We start from the raw sequence: 19423 nt of genomic DNA, 5'->3' as shown, positions 1-19423 counted from the left end.
GCTCATGTTTCACCTTTATCAGCTAAGTGTATTTGAGATATAAATGTTGTAGCCTGAGACTTGCTCCAGTCCAGTACAGTCCAGTCTAGTTGCGCTATGCTTCCGTTGTAGGGAGTATTGTACCTCTGATGATGTAGGCTGACACTGTAGGGCTGGCACAGAACAGAGATGTAGTTTCTCAATTAATAATATTATTTATGTGTTAAAGAGAGGAGGTATTTATGCAAAACCTACTTTTTGGAGCTTTCTACTTTTATAACGTTCTCTCATCAAAACCTGAAGAGGATTTAGATTTCATCCATGTACGTTTCAGTAATTTAGTGATCTCTCTCAAGCCCTTTTCAAATCCTCCTTACAGTTAGCAATACGATTCTGCCCAAAGCTTTGTCCACAGGCTGACATCACCCACGCTCCTACACGACAATCTGAATAAACTGAAGCTGAGTTGATCCAGTCCAGCTGTCTAGTCCAGTCCAGTCTAGTCCAGTCCAATCTAGTCTAGTCTAGTCCGGTCCAGTCCAGTCTAGTCTAGTCTAGTCTAGTCCGGTCCAGTCCAGTCTAGTCCAGTCCAATCTAGTCTAGTCTAGTCTGGTCCAGTCCAGTCTAGTCTAGTCCGGTCCAGTCCAGTCTAGTCCAGTCCAATCTAGTCTAGTCTAGTCCGGTCCAGTCCAGTCCAGTCCAGTCTAGTCTAGTCTAGTCTAGTCTAGTCTAGTCCGGTCCAGTCCAGTCCATTTTAATCCAATCCAGTCTAGTCTGGCTATGCTTCCGTTGTAGGGAGTATTATATCTCAGACACAGGTCAACATAACAAGCACTGAGCTGACAGGTTGGGACTGATACAGCACAGAAATGCAATTTCTATAATATGTTTTTTTTTTTTAGGTGTGCATTAATTCCATATGTTCTATGCACAGAGTCTCAACAGGAACAAACACCTGCACTTCACTTGCTCAACTGGATTTCCTACGTTTTACTTCAACCTGATGCGATTTAGTATAAATAAAATAAATCTATTTTTTGACTGTTGCTGTAAAATGCACATTCGCTCCCCTCCCCTGAAAAGGCAGTATTCAGCCGCCCCTCTCTCTCTCCCCCTCCCTCTTTCTCCCTCTCCCTCTCTCCCTCCCCTTTCTCCCCCTCTCTCTCTCCCTCCCTCTTTCTCTCCCACTCTCTTTCTCTCCTTCTCTCTGTCTCTCTCTTTCCCTTCCTCTTTCTCCCACCCTCTCTCTTTCTCTCTCTCTCTGTCAGTCTCTCTCTTGGAGTATGTGTTGACATTGCCGAAGCCGCTCGTGCCATTGCATGTGTCAGAGCATCTCCTCCGCGCCGTGACCTCATTTCATTGTAAACATCGGACGCCATTTTGGCTCTCTGACACTGCACCTGCACCTGAGCTGTCCCAAAGTAAAGGACGAGGAGACTGAACCAGGACCAAACCAGGACCTGCAGCATGGTCCAGAACATGTCCAGGATCCAGAGAGTTGCCCGGGGCAGGGGCAGAGTGGACCCGCGAAAGGGGCACTGAGGCCAGCCGCGGAGTCATGCATTTCCCCCTCATGCTTCACCAAGCTCATGTTTTATTCACCACAAGCACTGACTTCAACCATACGCTTTATCGCCAAAAAAGACACACTTTTACATTTCGAATGAAATAGTTTTACATTGATCATAGATGTGTTCAGTTCCACAGCCTCAGATGTAAACTCAGACCTGTCATTATTTAAAGCAGACCAATTGTGTCTGCTATGTAGCTATAATCTACAACACCCATGGATTATTATCTTATCATTTGGACGTTTTAAATCACAGTATTCATCTAAAACGACAACTTGATAAAAGAAACAAGTCCACTGACTTCCTGCAGAAAACTGCATTGCCCAATGGGAGCTGAAGTTGCCATGAACACATCACGACAAAGAGTCTGCGCCTTGATAGCTACACATTATTCTAGCTCTAACTCTAGCGAGCAGCTCATTTTAAAAATTTGTAGCAAAATGACTGCATGACTTTGCTGAATCTTGTGTGTATCATCAATTAGAAATATAAAATTGAAGATCAGTACAGAGCCGTGGGCGTGTGCCGGTGTACGTGAAAATGGAGATTGTTCGGCAATATGGCGTCTTGAAAATAAGCAGGTAAAGATTGCTCAAACATGCGCAAATCACTCCAAATACAAATTCGACAAGGTGAATAGTGAAGGAAAACAACAATAATATAGTTAAAAGCTCTGAAAAGCTTTAAAGGCACTGGACCCAGTTTTCTTCTCATCTGGACCTGGTCAGTCTTGACCAGGTCCAGATTTATTGTATAAGCAGCTCTTGAGGTCAAAATAAGTCTTCTGTGTGCTTTCTGCCTCTGATTATAAAGCATTTTAGTGACCGAGAATGAGGAAGTGCATTGTTAGCATGCTAGTTGTTGTTAGCGTTACGGCAACGGCAAAACTCCACACTGGTGTCTGAGAGTTGTGAATAGCACTTTTAAACTCATTGCGTGGAATAAGACAGGAGTAACTTTGGCCCACTGCAAACTGTTTAAAATGTACGAGTCTTTCATGTTTCTGAGAAAAAAAACAGACGCTGTGCCTTTAATCGTTGTAATCTTAGATCTGCAGTAGTGGAGCATAAAAAATAAATACTGTTTGTAATATGTATTCATTAAAAAGGAAAAAGCTATGTCAAAACACTATGTAACATTTCTATTGGGTTTGGGTAACCATTTGTTTGTTTCACAGAAATGCATTGCATATTTTCCCTTTACTTATTGCTAAAAGATAGATCTTGTGGTGTCACTCTGGACATAGATGTTTAGTTTTAGAGCATACTGTGGAACATTCCAGGCAGATGTATTTTTTAGTATTTGAGAAAACAAGATCTAACTGAAAATTTTCCCAAAAATAATAATTTCACCTATTTTTTATTTTATTTTTTATTTTTTGGCAGTTAAAGCTTTTAAAAAACACATTGAATTAGATAGCAAAAAATTCTTGTGTACGTTTGGTCAGAATCATGTTCAGTGATTTTGGTGTTTGTAGGTGCTGCTTTAAAGGGTTAGGGTTAAGGTTAGTGTCCCTGTGGGGGAAATGCATTTGGAGAAAACAGCCTCATATGACTCTATGGTTGCAAGATGATTAGTTAATATTAAAACATCTTGCAGAGTGGATAATTCTGGCGTACAATCTTTCATTTGGTAACAACAAGAAAAAAACAAAACAAAAAAAAAACCATAGTGTCTTCCCTTAAACCCCTTTCCACTGACAATGATCACGTCTTTGGGCTTGAACAACGCCGCCACTTTCTGAAGCTATCTTGTCCTCTGTCTCAGTTTGAAAATAGACATTGTACAACGCTGTGATGTCACGTGAACCTAGCTTATTCCCAAACTCAAATGCAACCATATTTTTCCTTTGGCGCACGTGCAGGGCTCTAATCCCCGCTATGTTCTTGCTAGCTCTGATTTGACAAATGTGGCGTAGAGGATGGGGCCCGCTAGCTGTGCCTTCATGCGTGCTTAAGTCCAATTTATTCTGTCCACCTATGCGCTGGGCTTAAAAGAGAACGCACCAATTACAAAAGTTTACTCTTCCCTCTGTAACCTTTGAACCGCGCCACCTTACCACAGAGCAGTGCCCACGTCGTCCGGAATTTTCGGGCGACGCAACCCAACAACTTTATATGTTCCGATGGATGGGTTTTGATGCGTGCGTTGATGTGTGCGTGTGTAGGGGTGTGTGTGTGTGTGCGGAGAGATCTCTGCCTCAGTTCAAAAGGCTTTAGTCCCGGCAACGTGATGTCGGGCTGCGCCACCTCCACCAATCACTGCCTGGATAGCAACATTAGCAGCCAATCACAAACGCCCAGCTGCCTTTGCCGCGTTGCCCTCTTTACATATTCAGCGAGTCTCAATCTGCGGCTGCCTCTGGATTGTTGCATAAACCCCCCCACCACCACCACACACACACACACACACACACACACACACACACACACTCACACACATTCACATGCACTCACCCATGTTATTGTTTTCATGCTATATGGGGACATTACATTGACCTACATATTAATTTCCTGGAGTCAGCTCTTAACCTGAACCATTATAACTACTTCCTAACTGACTTTAAAGGTCTTATACTACCAAAACTGACTCTTGTGAGATTTAAGACATGTTAGAATGTTGTTAGGTCATCAAAAACACCTGGAGTTGTGTTTTGTTTCATTCACACATGTTTGAGTAACACTTTATTATTAGTCTGTCTACATTTCCAAACCTCAAAATACTCTGTTCCACCTTGTGATGTCATGAAGTGGTAGTTTCAAGTTACCTCAGTAGAAATAGGAAATTCAGGAGCTGAAATGATTCTAGTGAAGGTGTATGGAGTTTAAAAACATAGTGGATTACCACTTGATGACATCACAAGGTGGAACAGTGTTTTCAGTTTGACAGAAGAAATATGCAGCTTTTGTGTGTTAAACATGTGTGAATGAAACAAAAAGCTACTCCAGTTATGTTTTTAATGAGAAAACAACATTATAACAAAGATCAGAAAACAGCACAATATTGGTCCTTTAAGCTAAATCCTGACCTTTACCTAAATGGACCCATATTGTAACTTTAAACCATGTTATTGGATGTATATTCAAGTATTTACTTCATGGAGACCTGATTTTTGGTCCCCACAAAAGGTCTCCATGGAATGAGAGTGTGTATAGATGTGAGTCCCCACGGCACTAGGATAACCAACACACACACTCCAGGAGACACGGCGAGGGTTGAAGTTTGGAGCTGCCTTCACGCCGCAGCTCGTCCAGACACATGATACAGGCTGATGTAGAGCTGGAGAGGGGGCGGGTTTATGCTGTGCTCACTGTGCACATGTACCTACAGCAGGGTGTCATGTGCAGAGGTCACTGGGTTCACTCTCTCTGTTCACTCTCACTGTTCACACTGACTGTTCACTCATTCTGTTCACTCTCTCTGTTCACTGTTCACTCTTTCTGTTCACTCTCACAGTTCACTCTCTCTGTTCTCCTCACTGTTCTCCCTCACTGTTCACTCTCTCTGTTCTCTCTCTCTGTTCACTCGCTCTGTTCTCTCCCTGTTCACCCTCTGTTCTCTCGCACTGTTTTCTCTTTCTGTTCACTCTCACAGTTCACTCTGTGTTCACTCGCTCTGTTCTTTCTCTGTTCTCTCTCTCTGTTCACTCTCTCTGTTCACTCTCTGTTCATTTTCTCTGTTCTCCTCATTGTTCTCTCTCTGTTCACTCGCTCTGTTCTCTCTCTGTTCACTCACTCTGTTCTCTCTCTGTTCAGTCGCTCAGTTCTCTCTCTGTTCTCTCGCTCTGTTCTCTCTCTGTTCTCTCTCACTGTTCACTCACTCTGTTCTCTCTCTGTTCAGTCGCTCAGTTCTCTCTCTGTTCTCTCTCTGTTCACTCTCTCTGTTCTCTCTCACTGTTTTCTCTCTGTTCACTGTTCACTCTTTCTGTTCACTCTCTCTGTTCTCTCTCTGTTCACTCTGTTTTCTCTCTGTTCTCTCTCTGTTCACTCTCTCTGTTCACTCTGTTTTCTCTCTGTTGTCTCTGTTCACTCTCACTGTTCACTCTCTGTTTTCTCTCTGTTGTCTCTCTGTTCACTCTCACTGTTGACTCTGTTCACTGTCTCTGTTCATTCTCACTGTTCACTCTCACAGTTCACTCTCTCTGTTTACTCTCTCTGTTCACTCTCTGTGTTCACTCTCACAGTTCACTGTCACTGTTCACTTTTTTACTGTCTTCAACCACAGTCTGTATATATGAATGGACATAGCTAACCTGCTAGCTGCCACGTTCCAAATAAGAAGTGATCCAGTTCGCGTTACAGAAAACCCCTCTCTCTCTGTAACTGCTGCTCTTAGACTGTTTTTTGGTCTTAAATGTTTCTATTTACCCGCTCTACATGATCCTGCGTTTTTTATTTCACTATTGTGTCCATAAGTTTTATGCAGCTAAAACCCGGAACAGTCTTCCTGAAGATGTGAGACAGGCCTCTACTTTGACAATGTTTAAATCCAGGCTCTAAACGATTCTGTTCAGCTGTGCATACGACTGAAAGGTTTTATTATGCACTCTTCTCTTTTAATGGTAAATTTATGATGATTATTTGTGATTATTTATGTTTTGATTTGTGTGATTTTAATGTCTTTCTTATTCTGTGAAGCACGTTGAATTAACTTGTGTACAAATTGTGCTATACAAATAAACTTGCCTTGCCTTGCCTTCTTTCCTCGAGGTCACTCCTGCTAGTGTTAGCATTCAGAGCATCCTAATGATCCACCACGATAAGTATAGTATGCTTTTTACAAGTTGAGCACCGTTTTGCTGTCACAATAACGCTAATGACAACTAGCATGCTAACGTAGCATGTCCTGATTCTTTCTAATTCCATGCGGTACACAGTGGACTAATAAGTGCAGCTTGATCATATAAACGGGTCATTTGACTTTTTCCTGCTGCAGACTGACCTCTGCAGCTCGTTCCATCAGTTCACGTGGCTCATCAGGCATCACATTTTTGTTTATGTTTTTACATTTGAAAACGGGCTACACAAGGTTTTTCAACTTTGGTGTAGGGTCTGGAGTCTGATTTTACGCAAAAGCAGCCCAATAGATCCTTTGCAGTAACATGACATTGGGGGTGTTTTTCATGTATCTCTATGGTGGAATTTTCAGCAGTTACGATGAAGACACAATGTAAACATTAGGGAAAAAAAAGGTTTAAGAATGGATGAATAGATGGAGGTTTAAGAATATCTGAAAACTCAAAACGTCATGGACCTGTTTAGATGTTTCAGCAAAAAGTGAGAACAACTCACAAAAACTAGCTAGCTAGCTTCTGACTAACAGAAAAACCCCAGTTACCTTCTCAACTCCAGAGAATGATGATGACATCAGCTGCAAAGGATCAGTTAGTAGAGTACTCTTCCTCTGATCTAAAGGTTGGCAGTTCAAATCTCGCTCTTAATGATAAGATGATGATAAGACATGGGTGAGCGGTCAGATCCACTGACCCACAGATTGGTGGTGTGATTCCACCTCCAAAAGTACTGCCATTGGGTCCTTGTGAAAGACACTTAACTCACCTCGTCCCCAGTGTCTGCGTACACTGAGGGTGAGTGCTTCCTCAAAGAAAGTGCTATATAAATATGACCTATTTGACAATTTTATGACATTTTTTTTTAGATTAAAACCGAAACATTCTGAGCATTCAAGCCTTGGATGCAGGACAGTTGAAGATTACACAAACCAGCTGAGCTAATTATGATGGGGGAACAATTATAGTATCCTCACTATATCGCGGTTCACCTTTCGTGGTCTTGCTGATTTTCTACACACTTTTTTACAGTGTATGAGCGTGCATTGTGTTCTGCGTCCTGATTGGCTGAGGGACTATAGACCATTGTCCATCAGTCTCCTCCGTGCCGTGTCTCCTGTACAGCACAGAATGTGTTCAGACAAATTTACATAATTGTTGGATGGACACTACAGTGGAGCAGCGGCAGGACGAAGAGGCATAGTCAGAGGAACTTTGAAATACACGAGAGTCACTATTAATGAATTAAACAAAAGAGAAATGTGAGAAAATGTTAATGCCTGTCTGAGAAAAGTGAGGGGTTTTACAGCCTTAAAACATATATAATAATTGTAAAAACATAGCTGATTACTTCACGGATTTCACCTATTGCGGGCTATTTTTGGAACGTAACAACTGCAACGTTAAGAGTTTAAAAGCCTTCACTGGCATTCTTCAAAGAGAACAGCAAATATCTCTGATAATAACGCAAAACTGATTTTTTTGCGCTTTTTCCCATATTATAACACTGTTCCATCATCAAAAATATGACTGAAGTGGATTTAAATGTCATCCATGCACATTTGATTAATCCTGCAACCTTTATTCAACCCCTCCTCATGTTTAGCTGTAAGAGTCCGTCCAAAGCTCCGCCCACAGGCCTACGTCACCCATGCTCTCACACAACAATTTTCATAAATATACAAACGCATGATACAAAACAATACACTACAGCTTCACAAACCTGATGTGATGTGCAGGAGTTTCAAATAGCGACATACGTGGCGATTGTAATGTGATAGCGCTCTGAAGGGGGGGGGGGTGTTAGCGCCGAGAGCAAGGGGAGTTGAGACTCAGAATGAAACTGGAACTTACAACACATGTGAATACACTGTTTTAGACAACTATAGCATTTTCAAAACAATAAAAGGAAACACGGTGTTCTGTTGTGTGTTTGCAGTTAAGACACAAGGAAGGTTTAGGGTTAGATTCCTGGTCTAAATGATAAAGATGATTTGATTTGATGGTGTGAAGAGTTGAACCCTCAGCCTATAGGAGCACGGTACTGATTCCGGGGGGAGGCCGAGGTGCGGTGGGTGCGTGGGAACCAGGGGGACGTGTCGGAGTTTCAAATGAGAGCGCGGCGGCCATCTTAGCTCCGCTCCTCCTGCTCCTCCTCTGTGATGTCTGAGCAGTGACACAGCAGCAGCCAACACCGGGAATACTGTACGTGCTATACCATAGGAAAGAGGAGGACGAAGAGAGAGGAGGAAGAGGGGGAGCGAACGCGGGAGAGGGAGGAAAGAAGAAGAGAGAGTGGGTCAGGGGGAGAGAGATGGAAGCAGAGGAGAGAGGAAGGAGGAGGAGAGAAGACTACAGAGACTGAAAGAGCAGACAGAAGGGAAGAAAAGTAATGAGGAGAGAGAGGGGGAGCGGAAAAGAGAGAACAAGAGGGTAGGAGGAGGAGAAGAAGGGGAGAAGAGAGCGGGAGAGGAGAGAAGGAGACAATTAGAGGAGTGAGGGAATGGAGGATTTATGAAAGGAAGAGTGAGAGAAGTAACGAGAGGAGAGGAGGGTAGAGAGAGCAGGAGAGAAGACAGAAGGGAAGGAAAGGTAACGAGGAGAGAGAGGGAGAGTGGAGAACAGAGAACAAGAGTGGGGAGGAGTAGAAGAATGAGAAATAAGGAGTGAAAGAAGGGAAGAAAGTGGAGAGCAGGGGGAAAGAGATGACAGTGGAGGATGGAGATAGAGATGGAGCGAGGATGAAGGGTAAGTTAAAGATGAAGAGCATGTGCTGGCATCCCCTGAGCCCTCCATGATTCACATTTGGATCATCACGACCTAAACCCAGCACCTGCATCATATGTCAGTGCTAGTGTAGCCGCTGCAGCTCAGGGAGGGCATGTGGACCTTCTCAGATGGTTCTAAGTGTCGTGGTCCGACCCTCACGTACCTTATGCAATCTAAGCATCCTGATTATTCACCATGATGAGTTTAGCGCTTTTCACAGCTCAAAGAGGCCAGTGCAGGGGTTTGCTGGGACAGTAAATCTAACATCTAGCATGTTAACACACACTTCCTGATTATCGGACAATAAAAAGGTTTGTAATTTGATGCAGACAGTACGCAGCAGACTTATTTTGACCTCCAGACCTACTTATATAATATATCTGTACTTGAGCAAGACACATTTTGCTCAAATACATGGGGAAAAAACTCTATAGCGTCTGATCCTATCATCATCGATAGAGCGCAGTTGCGGACTTTCCATTACCGTAACTCCACAACCAGTTGTGATCTCATGTAAAACGGCATCTCAAAGCAGAGGCATAGGGCTCTTTAAATATTTTACTGTCACTACGGTAATGTGCTTATGTTGTCCCTCGAAGATGACCAATTAGAGCGCAGGTGTTGTGGGGATTTTCCCAGTCAGTTATTAGATGCATCAAAGGAAAAATACAGATGGATATGTAAAATAGAGGTAGATGTGTCAGAAATGCAGTACATTCTGATACTTCCTTTAACATGATTTTTATGGCTAAAAAATAATAAAAGTCTAGGCGAGCTATACTGGTCTATAATGTGCTCAGTCCTTAAAGGGTTAAAGACCTTTCAGTATCAGGGAAATAATTACAACCAGAACAACTGGCCCACACTGCCCACATTTGAGTGGGAATGGAACTGACAACCTTCTTGTTACAGCCCATTCCTTACAATACATTGAGCCTGTTTTTATTTGTGTGACTTCAGAGCCCACCTAAAAATATGTCCATAATTTTGGCCAGCGCACCAAACCGGGCCTCTGAGGTACCCAACCACCATATGGCCCTGTGCACCCGCTGCTCGCTTCACCTGTCGGACAGTTATTTTAGATTCCTCTGAACGCCGCACACACAGACTGTCCAGGAATGCCTTTGACCGGGACTTAAAAAGCAGGACAATACGAGAATAGCATATCTGACTCTCATTTGACTTTAGTTATTACTACTACTTGTACTACTACTACTACTACTATTACTACTACATGGTGGTATTTGCGTGTAAAGGACCAGTAACATATTTGGTGTTTTTGTATTTCTCGCCAAACCCTGAAGCTTGGTGGTTAGATTCTACCAGTGCGTATTGTGGCTGTCTTGTGTGCTCTTGGGCAGGACACTTGCCTGTCAGTGAGTGAGCAATTGGAGGTGGTTGGTCTACCACTGTTTGGACTGAATGAATATTAGAGATCGACAATATGTGTTTTTCATGGCCGATGTCGGTATTGATTGTTTATCATCCAGAGGAACAGTTGGCCGATACACGCATGTTGGGCCATTTTTAGCGTATTTTTTTCCCAAATGATGTAGTTTTAATTGTCTCCAAACTCACCACAAACCTTTAACAGAGCCACAGAGAGTCACATTCTGCACAGTAATCTCTTTAAAGCTCCTATATTACACCAGAGTGACTCTTGTGAGCTTTGAACCATGTGTAAGGAATAGTTACGCCTTTTCTCTAAGGTTCATTCCCTGTTGTCCTGTTTTTTGGCTCTTTTAGATCTACTGAAGGCTCATTTTGGGTGTCCGCAAACTTTTTGCTCAGTTGAAAGAATTGTATTTTTCTTTTACTTTCTCCTGTTTATGTATTTTTTTTTTAGGCTTAGTATCAGATTTTCTATATTTTCCCAGCCCTAGTATCTTGTCTGACACCTTAGTCTTTAGTATTACATTGCAAAATATAGTCTACAAGGGTCGTCAAAAATGATACTCAGATTCTAAAACTAGAATCAAACCTATGAACACAAACCAAGAAGGAAAAAAAAAAGATAAATATTTGTTGGATGTTGCTTCTAGGTTTAAAAATGATCATGATGGACATTAGGACTTGTATAAGACAACACTGTAATACTAAATGTCTTATATTACACAAAGCAGACTCTTGTGAGTGTTAAGCCATTTCCTAATGCTGTTCCCTCCTCAAAAACAGACCTGGAGTTGTGTTTTGTCACATTCACACATGTTTGAGTAACAATTTATTATTAGTCTGTCTACATGCTCAAAATGCTCTGGTCCACCATTTCATGTCATGAAGTGTTAGTTTTCAAGTTAACAGGTCCTTTTACCTTTAATTTAGAAGAGATTGGCAATTCTCTAAATGATTCTAGTGAAGGTGTATGGAGTTTAAAAACACAGTGGAGCATCCCCTGTATTACCAGATGATGATATCACAAGGTGGAACAGAGCATTTTCAGTCTGAGAGATGAACTCAGTCTAAATATGCAGGGTTTGTGTGTTAAACATGTGTGAATGAAACAAAACACAACTCCATGTCTGTTTGTGACGAGGAAACTACATTAGAACAGAGATCAGAGAGTAGTGTCGTATGTACCCTTTAAGTGTTCAGATACACCTGTCTGTATATTCAGCTCGACCAAACTATCATATCATCCTGTGCTGGAGCTTTAAAGTGTGAATATCGGCCTATCATGGGTCTATTGCTAATGAAGATCATGTGAAACTGTAAACCGACTTCATCTGTGTGATTATTAACAGTATCAGAGACCGCGTCAGACCATTTTCAGCATGTCTGCTGTTTATTGTGAGTTGATATTTGCACTTTGAAGAGTATTAGGTTATTCAGTGGTCCCTCGTTTATCACGGGGGTTATGTTCCAAAAATAACCAACAATGGCGAAATCCGTGAAGTAGTCAGTTTTATTTTTTACAATTATTGCTTTGCTGCTGTAAACGCCTCACCACACACTTTATACACTTTTCTCAGACAGGCATTAACATTTTCTCACATTTCTCTCTTGTTTAATTTATTAATAGTGACTCTCATGTATTTCACAGTTCCTCTGACCATGCCTCTTCGTCCTGGCGTCGCTCCGCTGTAGTGTCCATCCAACATTTATGTAAATTTGTCTGAACACATTCTGTGCAGGTTGAGGCCTGGTTTTGCGTTGTCCATTGGTGTTACTCATGTATTTTTATGGAAGAGAAAATAACTTCCTCTGGACTCCACAAAATAATTCACAGCTTTGCAAAATCCTTTTTTACAGAAGTAATCAAACCAAGTCATTCTGAAAAATAAACAATACTACGGTAAAAAAACAAAACATTTGTCTCTGTCTTTATGCGCTGACTCGACTCAGCACGTTTCCCAAGCATGTGCTCTTTTCCTCGTGCACGCTATCGCTCTGTGACGGTAACATATTTAAGTAAAACTTAATAACAGTTCTAAGATATTTTAACACCAACGTTGATGCAATAAAATAAATGTAGCTTATGTATATAAATCAAATATTAAAAATCTTTCAATATGAAATTATTCATGTAAACATAAAACAGCATTTATAACAAAATATCAACACTCTGTAAATTTGAGCATTATTATATATGAATTAAACTTGGCTCCCACACATTCTGTGTGTGTGGGACAGGACACGGAGGAGATCGACTGACGGTGGTCTGCAGTGCCTTGGCTGGTCGGGACGCAGAACACAATGCGCGTTCATACACTGTAAAAAAGAGTGTAGAATTGCTCTGGAAAAATATGCGAAACAGCGTTACCGCAAAGGGTGAACCGCGATATAGCGAGGGACCACTGTAGTCTTAAATCTATGTTTTCACTTTTAAGAGTATTAGGTTATAGCCTTAATCAGTGACCTGTCGTTTATTTTGGCCAAACTGAGGGAGATACATGAAGGTCGGCGGTTTGAATCAGTGCGTTGTATAAACAGTACCTGAGTTCATCTTGCCGTGTTTTAATTTGGGGGGATGATGAAAACGTCTCTACACATGAGCCTCACCATCAGCTGTGTGACCTCTGCAGAGTCATGTGGGGGTCCTGAGCCCCGCCCCCTCTGCACAGTCATGCCGCTGTCACGCCGCATGAATATTCGCACACGCCGATCCCCTGAGGGCCTCCCTGCGTCCCCGAGCGACTCCCGCCCTCTCAGGAGACAACCTTGACCTGTGACCCCTGACCCCCACCTCCCACCCCCACTCTTTGAGGCACGCTCTGATTGGCTGAGTGGGTGTGGGGGATGTGTTGTGCCATACAGATGTAATATATGGAGATTGCGTGGCGTGTGTGCTGTCGGGTTTGGTTCAGTCCTAAGTTGCAGTCGAGTCTTATCTTAATGAGGAAAGCGCCACAGCTGCTAATGTTAGCGGTTTGTGACCTCACGGAGATGCTAACGTCAGAGGGGCTCAGAGCGTTAGAGATCCATCCAAACTAAAGACCTTTTCATTTATTTTATTAGTCAAATCACTATTGTGCAATTTAAACGTTTTGGCCCTTGTTAAAATGGACCTATTCCGTAAAATCCACTTTCCTGAGCTTTTGTTGATGTTATAGACGTTTCCTTCTCGTTGATGCTCTGATGTTGTATTTACTGTGATTCATGCATCTTTGAGTAATCTTTGTACTCCTGTATTCAAGACGTCATTGAGCCAATCTGCCTGTGTTCTCGCCACCACCAGTACACGCCCGTTACTCTGTACTCTCTTCCTTAGGATTTGGCAGCGTTGTGTAGCCATTATGATCTACATTTTTAATAATCCGCTGCTCGCTGGCATGATTTTCCATCATACGTGCTGACAGCATGCGGCGCTTTGTTGTGATCACGTTTACGGTGACGTTAGCTCCCATTGGGCACCACAGTTTTCTAACGCGGAAGTCAGTGGACTTGTTTCTTTTATTAAGTCGTTTTAGATGAATGTTGTGATTTAAAATGTGTAAACTGTAACATAATGATCCACAGTGTCAGAGATAAGAACCATAGAGGCACAAGCACAATATGTCTGCTTTAAAGTAAACAACATATTCAAACGGCAAATGTGGAGAGAACATGCCTGTTCTGCTCTGTCACTGTTCTACACACACACAGAGCGCACGTGATGCCTGGTGTGTCCGTGTGTGTGTGTGGGTGTGTGGGTGTGCGTGTGTGCGTGTGTGTGTGTGTGCGTCCACTGGGGATGCTCTCTATTCTGCCTCTGTCTCCAGCGCGTTCCACAGACTTACATAAGAGCAGGGCAAAAATAGCAACAGAAGAGAGACGAGAGGGAGAGGAGAGAGGGAGGAGAGAAGAGGGAGAAGAGAGAAGGAGAGGAGAAAGGGAAAGGAGAGGAGAGGGAGGAGAGAGGGAGAGGAAGGAGGGAGAGGGAAAGGAGAGAGGGAGGAGAGGAGAGGGAGGAGGGTGGGAGAAGAGAGGGAGAGGAGAGAGGGAGAGGAGACAGGGAGAGGAGACAGGGAGAGGAGAGATGGAAAGACAGGAGAGGAGAGGGAGAGGAGAGAGGGAGAGAGGAGGAGAAGAGGTAGGGGAGAGGAGAGGGGTGAGCGAGAGGAGAGGGGAGAGGGATGAAAGGGGAAGAGAAGAGAGGGGGTGATAGGAGAGAGAGGAAGGAGAGGGATGAGAAAAGAGGAAGGCGAGAGGAGAAGGACTGGAGTGATAGAGCTGAAGATGGAAGAAGGAGAGGGGAGAGAAAGAGATAGAGGAGGATGAGATTAAAAGAGGGAGACAGGGGAAGAGAGGAAAGAGAAGAGGTCGGCACGCACAGGAGAAAACCACAGGGCGCACACACTCCAGCGCTCACACACACACACATGAACACGTATACACACATATACACACACGTGAACACCCCCACATGCACACACACACACACGCACACACATACACATACACACATGTACACAAACAAATGAACACACTTACATTTACACACACACACGAACACACATACATACACACACGAACACACATACACACATGAACACACGTATATGCACAGACACACATGAACACACATACACACATGTACACAAACACATGAACACACATACATATATACACACTTATACGCACACATACATGCACATATACACACTTATATGCACACACGAACACACACACACACACACACATACACACATGAACATATACACACACACGAACACCCCTACTTACATGTACACACATGAACACACACACACATGAACACCCCCCCCACACACACACACACACATACATACATACAGAGACATACATGCATACACACAAACACACATGCACACATATACACATATTGGGTTTCCATGCTTCTTCGGGACATTAAATTGACTTATTTCCTGGAGTCACTGACCTGAGCCACTGTCACGACTTGTCTGACCTGAACCTGAACCTGACCTGAGCACTTTTCACTCAAACATAGTTAACATCATTAGAGTTTAGATCCGCATTCAGGTTTGTTTGTTTTTTTTTTATTGTGGTGAAGTTTCTATTCTTACTTCCTGGCTGGGGCCAAAACTGCAGCAGTTATGATCTGACAAATAAAAATAAATAACTACACCTTTATTTTGTTAAATCTGTGTTTAAACTGTCAAAATGTCTTCCCTGAGGAAAGGGTCAGATGGAGTAGAGGAGAGGGACAGAGGAGCAGATGAGAGGGACAGAGGAGCAGAGGAGAGGGACAGAGGAGCAGAGGAGAGAGTCAGATGGAGCAGAGGAGAGGGACAGAGGAGCAGATGAGAGGGACAGAGGAGCAGAGGAGAGGGACAGAGGAGCAGAGGAAAGGAACAGAGGAGCAGAGGAGAGGGACAGAGGCGCAGAGGAGAGGGTCAGATGGTCCAGAGGAGAGGGTCAAAAAGTAGACCACCCCAGTTGCCCTCATTTAACCCTTCCTACCCTGGACTCATTGACTCCATCGTGCTGCTATGCCCCTCCCACCATTCACCACCGACCCCAATGCCAGCCTAACCCCGCCCCCTCCCTCCAAATCCCCCGCTGGCCCATCCCACTGGGTCTATTTCTGTCTCATTTGTCTCGCCACTCGTTCAAATGGCCCCCGCTCCTTTTACCGCCGGTGGCCCTTAATGAATATTTTTGGCTGCACGGGCACGTAGGTGTGACCCGGCGCGTGTGGGGGTGTGTGCGTATGACCCTATGCCCCTCCCCCCTCGCCTTCCTTTTCAGAGGCTCATGCATTATGTAGACACACTGGGAGGAGGTATTAATAATGACTGCCCTGTGCCGGCTTTGATGGGTGTAGGAAAATAAGGAGCCCACTGGTCCAAGTGGAGGTTTGTGGGCGGTTCTGTGTGGCGCTCTGTGTGGCACTCTATGTGGTGCTCTGTGTGGCGCTCTGTGTGGTGCTCTATGTGGCGCTCTGTGTGCGGTTCAGGGTGTCTCAGAAGCTCGGAGTATTGAGCCTTTAACGTAGCGGACTTTAACGTAGTTGATGTCACAGTTCTTTTATGCTGATCCAAAGCAAATACAGTGGTCCCTGGTTTCTCTCAGGAGTTATGTTCCAAAAATAACCCGCAATAGGTAAAATCCGTGAAGTAGTCAACTTTATTTTTTTTTCCAAGTATTATATATGTTTATGACCGCGAATAGCGTGGGACCACTGTAGTGGGGGCCCACTGTGCTTAGATTTTAAAGAGGAGGTGTTGTTTTGAGGGGCTGACACACATTTAGATCTCCATGTTTCTTTTACTGTTGCTATAAAAAATGCTATAGTCTCTGAAAACAACGTATTAACATGTTTAATACATTTCACTTTCACTCGTTATGGAGTCCCCTCTCCCTTTGCTCTCCACACAAAGTCACTCCCCCTTCAGAGCAGAATCAGAATCCATGTCTCTAATGAAGCAACTGCACATCGTGCCAGGTTTGTGAAGTTGCTGTGTACAGTTGTGTATCATGCTTCTGTATATATGTATGTAGGCTTGTGGGCAGAGCCTTGCACAGAATTTTACAGCTAATATGGGCCCTTTAAAAAGTGTAATATGAGCCCTTTAAACACATCACAAATCACAATCAGATGTTTTTCCACAACACTATCTCTTAATAATCATGTAATAATAATAATAATAATGTAATCATATTAATCGTGTGCTCATTAGGCCCTCCTTGTCCAGCCTCCAGGGTCCGATCAGCTCCTCAGGCCCACAGGGGCCACAGAGGCCAGGAGAGTCACTGAAGGCCTGCCAACAGCCAATCAGAGCAGGGCCTCTGGTGGTCAGCCAATGGTGGTCAGCCAATGGTGGTGGGAGCTGGGGCCTTTGATATAGGGGCCATGTCGGCTTCACCACAGGGCAGGAGACAGAGGACAGGGCTGAGGACGAGAGGGACAATATGGAACATCTTGTTATGAAACAAAACATGAGGAAGAACATGTGTCTGTTACATTTATGTGAATGGCACATTTAAGGTATATTTGTTTGAAACTCCGATGGAAACCCACCCAAACACAGGGAGAACATTCAGTAAATAATGTTCCCCCGACCCAGGACCTTGTGTATGTGCCAAGAGGCTAACCACTCTGCCACAGGGTCAGCCATGTTAGCTCTGTGTAGTGACAATGCAAAGGAGCGTAATTAGAAAGCAGACAGACTGTGTCTCCTAACCCTGCATGCGTCACCTTTATTAGACGTGTGCCTTTAGTGTTAATGAGAGGGGGCGGGGCCTGTGCTGATTACAGCGCTTCATTATGTCCAAAACAATGGGACTCAAATAAAATGAGAGTGTGCGTACGTCTACATGAAACAAGAGTGCATGCATGTCCACATGAAACAAGAGTGTGCGTATGTCCACACGAAACAAGAGTGTGTGTACGTCCACCTGAAACGAGAGCAGTGTGCGTACATCCATACAAAACACAAGTATGCGTACATCCACACGAAACGAGAGTGTGCGAACGTCCACACAAAATGAGAGTGTGCGTACGTCCACATGAAACAAGAGTGCACGCATGTCCACAGGAAACAAGAGTGTGCGTACGTCCACCTGAAACGAGTGTGCGTACATCCATACAAAACACAAGTATGCGTACATCCACACGAAACTAGAGTGTGCGTACGTCCACACGAAAGGAGAGTGTGCGCACATCCACACGAAACGAGAGTGTGCGTACATCCACACGAAACGAGAGTGTGCGTACATCCACACAAAATGAGAGCGTGCATATGTCCACACGCCTGGAATCCTCATGTTTGTGAACACTGAAGATGGATTTAATATAAATAGGACCAATCACAACTTAAACTGTTCAACTTTAATATAACTGTTCGGATCCTGGGAAGTCATTGGGACAGCTGGTATTTTTTGACCTCCAACCAGAAGGTAACTGGTTCAAGTTTTGTTCAAAGTGTACCTGATTTTTTTCCTTGTCTTTGAGCAAAATCTGTCTTGCCTCAGCACAGATATATTGTAGAAGTAGCTCTTGAGGTCAAATTCAGTTTTCTGCATGCCAGTTGAATCGAATTATAAAGTGTTGTATTGTCCCATAATCAGGAAGTGCACATTAGCATGCTAGTTGTTGTTAGATTTACCCTCACCTTAAACTCTGCACTGGGCTCTGAGAGTCATGAAAAGCACTTATGCAATCAGAGCATCCTAATGACTCACCACAATGACTATTTAAGGTAAGTGGGAAGTAATGTCACAGTATGGTGCTGTAGGATAATGTTCCGTTATGGTTGCTATAGTAACAATTACCTCTGTCATATCTGCTGCTCGTGTCTTCATGTCTAGGTTTTGAGTTTTAGTTTAATTTGAGTGAAATGTCTTGTGTGCTTGTAACAGGGATGAAGCAGTACGAGGACGTCGGCACTCAGTATCGCTCCACGATCTACACGTCCAGCCCAAAGCAACAGCAGGTGGCGCTGGAGAGCAAGGAGGCCTATCAGCAGGTACTACACCCGTCCACATGACACTGGCACAAAGGGTTAAAGCTGATATGTATAGAATGAATACAGTGAAAAAACAGCAGTGCTAGATCATAGTGTAGTTGGTAGATAGATCCCTGTCTGAGTCGACCATAAGGTTCCAAGTTACTCAGTTTTTGCACATGGTGAGCTCATGTTAACATGTCTGGAATCTCTTTGCAGTTTGGGCTTTTGTGTGTAGTTAAACTGGTGATGTTCAGATGTTTAGATTTTTACCATTTAAAAAAAAAAAGGTTCAGTAAAAAGACATAGATGAAGTACTCAGCTTTGTTACTGAAGTAAAAGTACAGATACAGAGGCAAAAAGTACTCAGGCAAAAGTATCACATGAACATCATCGGTGAGCGGTCTGATCCACTGAGCCACAGGTCGGTGGTGTGATTCTAGCTCCCA

At 43.5% G+C, this 19423-nt stretch overlaps 1 protein-coding gene across 2 annotated transcripts in view; it reads left to right on the top strand.

The window, feature by feature from the left end:
* The window catches only part of msrab (methionine sulfoxide reductase Ab), an 80028-nt gene that overhangs the window by 40816 nt on the left and 19789 nt on the right, over positions 1 to 19423 (top strand). For both annotated transcript variants that reach the window (XM_033988886.2, XM_055231246.1), the window contains exon 5: positions 18889 to 18995. In XM_033988886.2, coding sequence (XP_033844777.1) covers positions 18889 to 18995 — 107 coding nt within the window. The remainder of the gene's footprint in view (positions 1 to 18888; positions 18996 to 19423) is intronic.

The sequence above is a fragment of the Periophthalmus magnuspinnatus genome, chromosome 22, assembly GCF_009829125.3.
Source record: "Periophthalmus magnuspinnatus isolate fPerMag1 chromosome 22, fPerMag1.2.pri, whole genome shotgun sequence".
Lineage (NCBI taxonomy): Eukaryota > Metazoa > Chordata > Actinopteri > Gobiiformes > Gobiidae > Periophthalmus > Periophthalmus magnuspinnatus.
Note: the sequence above shows the minus strand (reverse complement) of the source record. Positions and strands in the feature narration are given on the sequence as shown.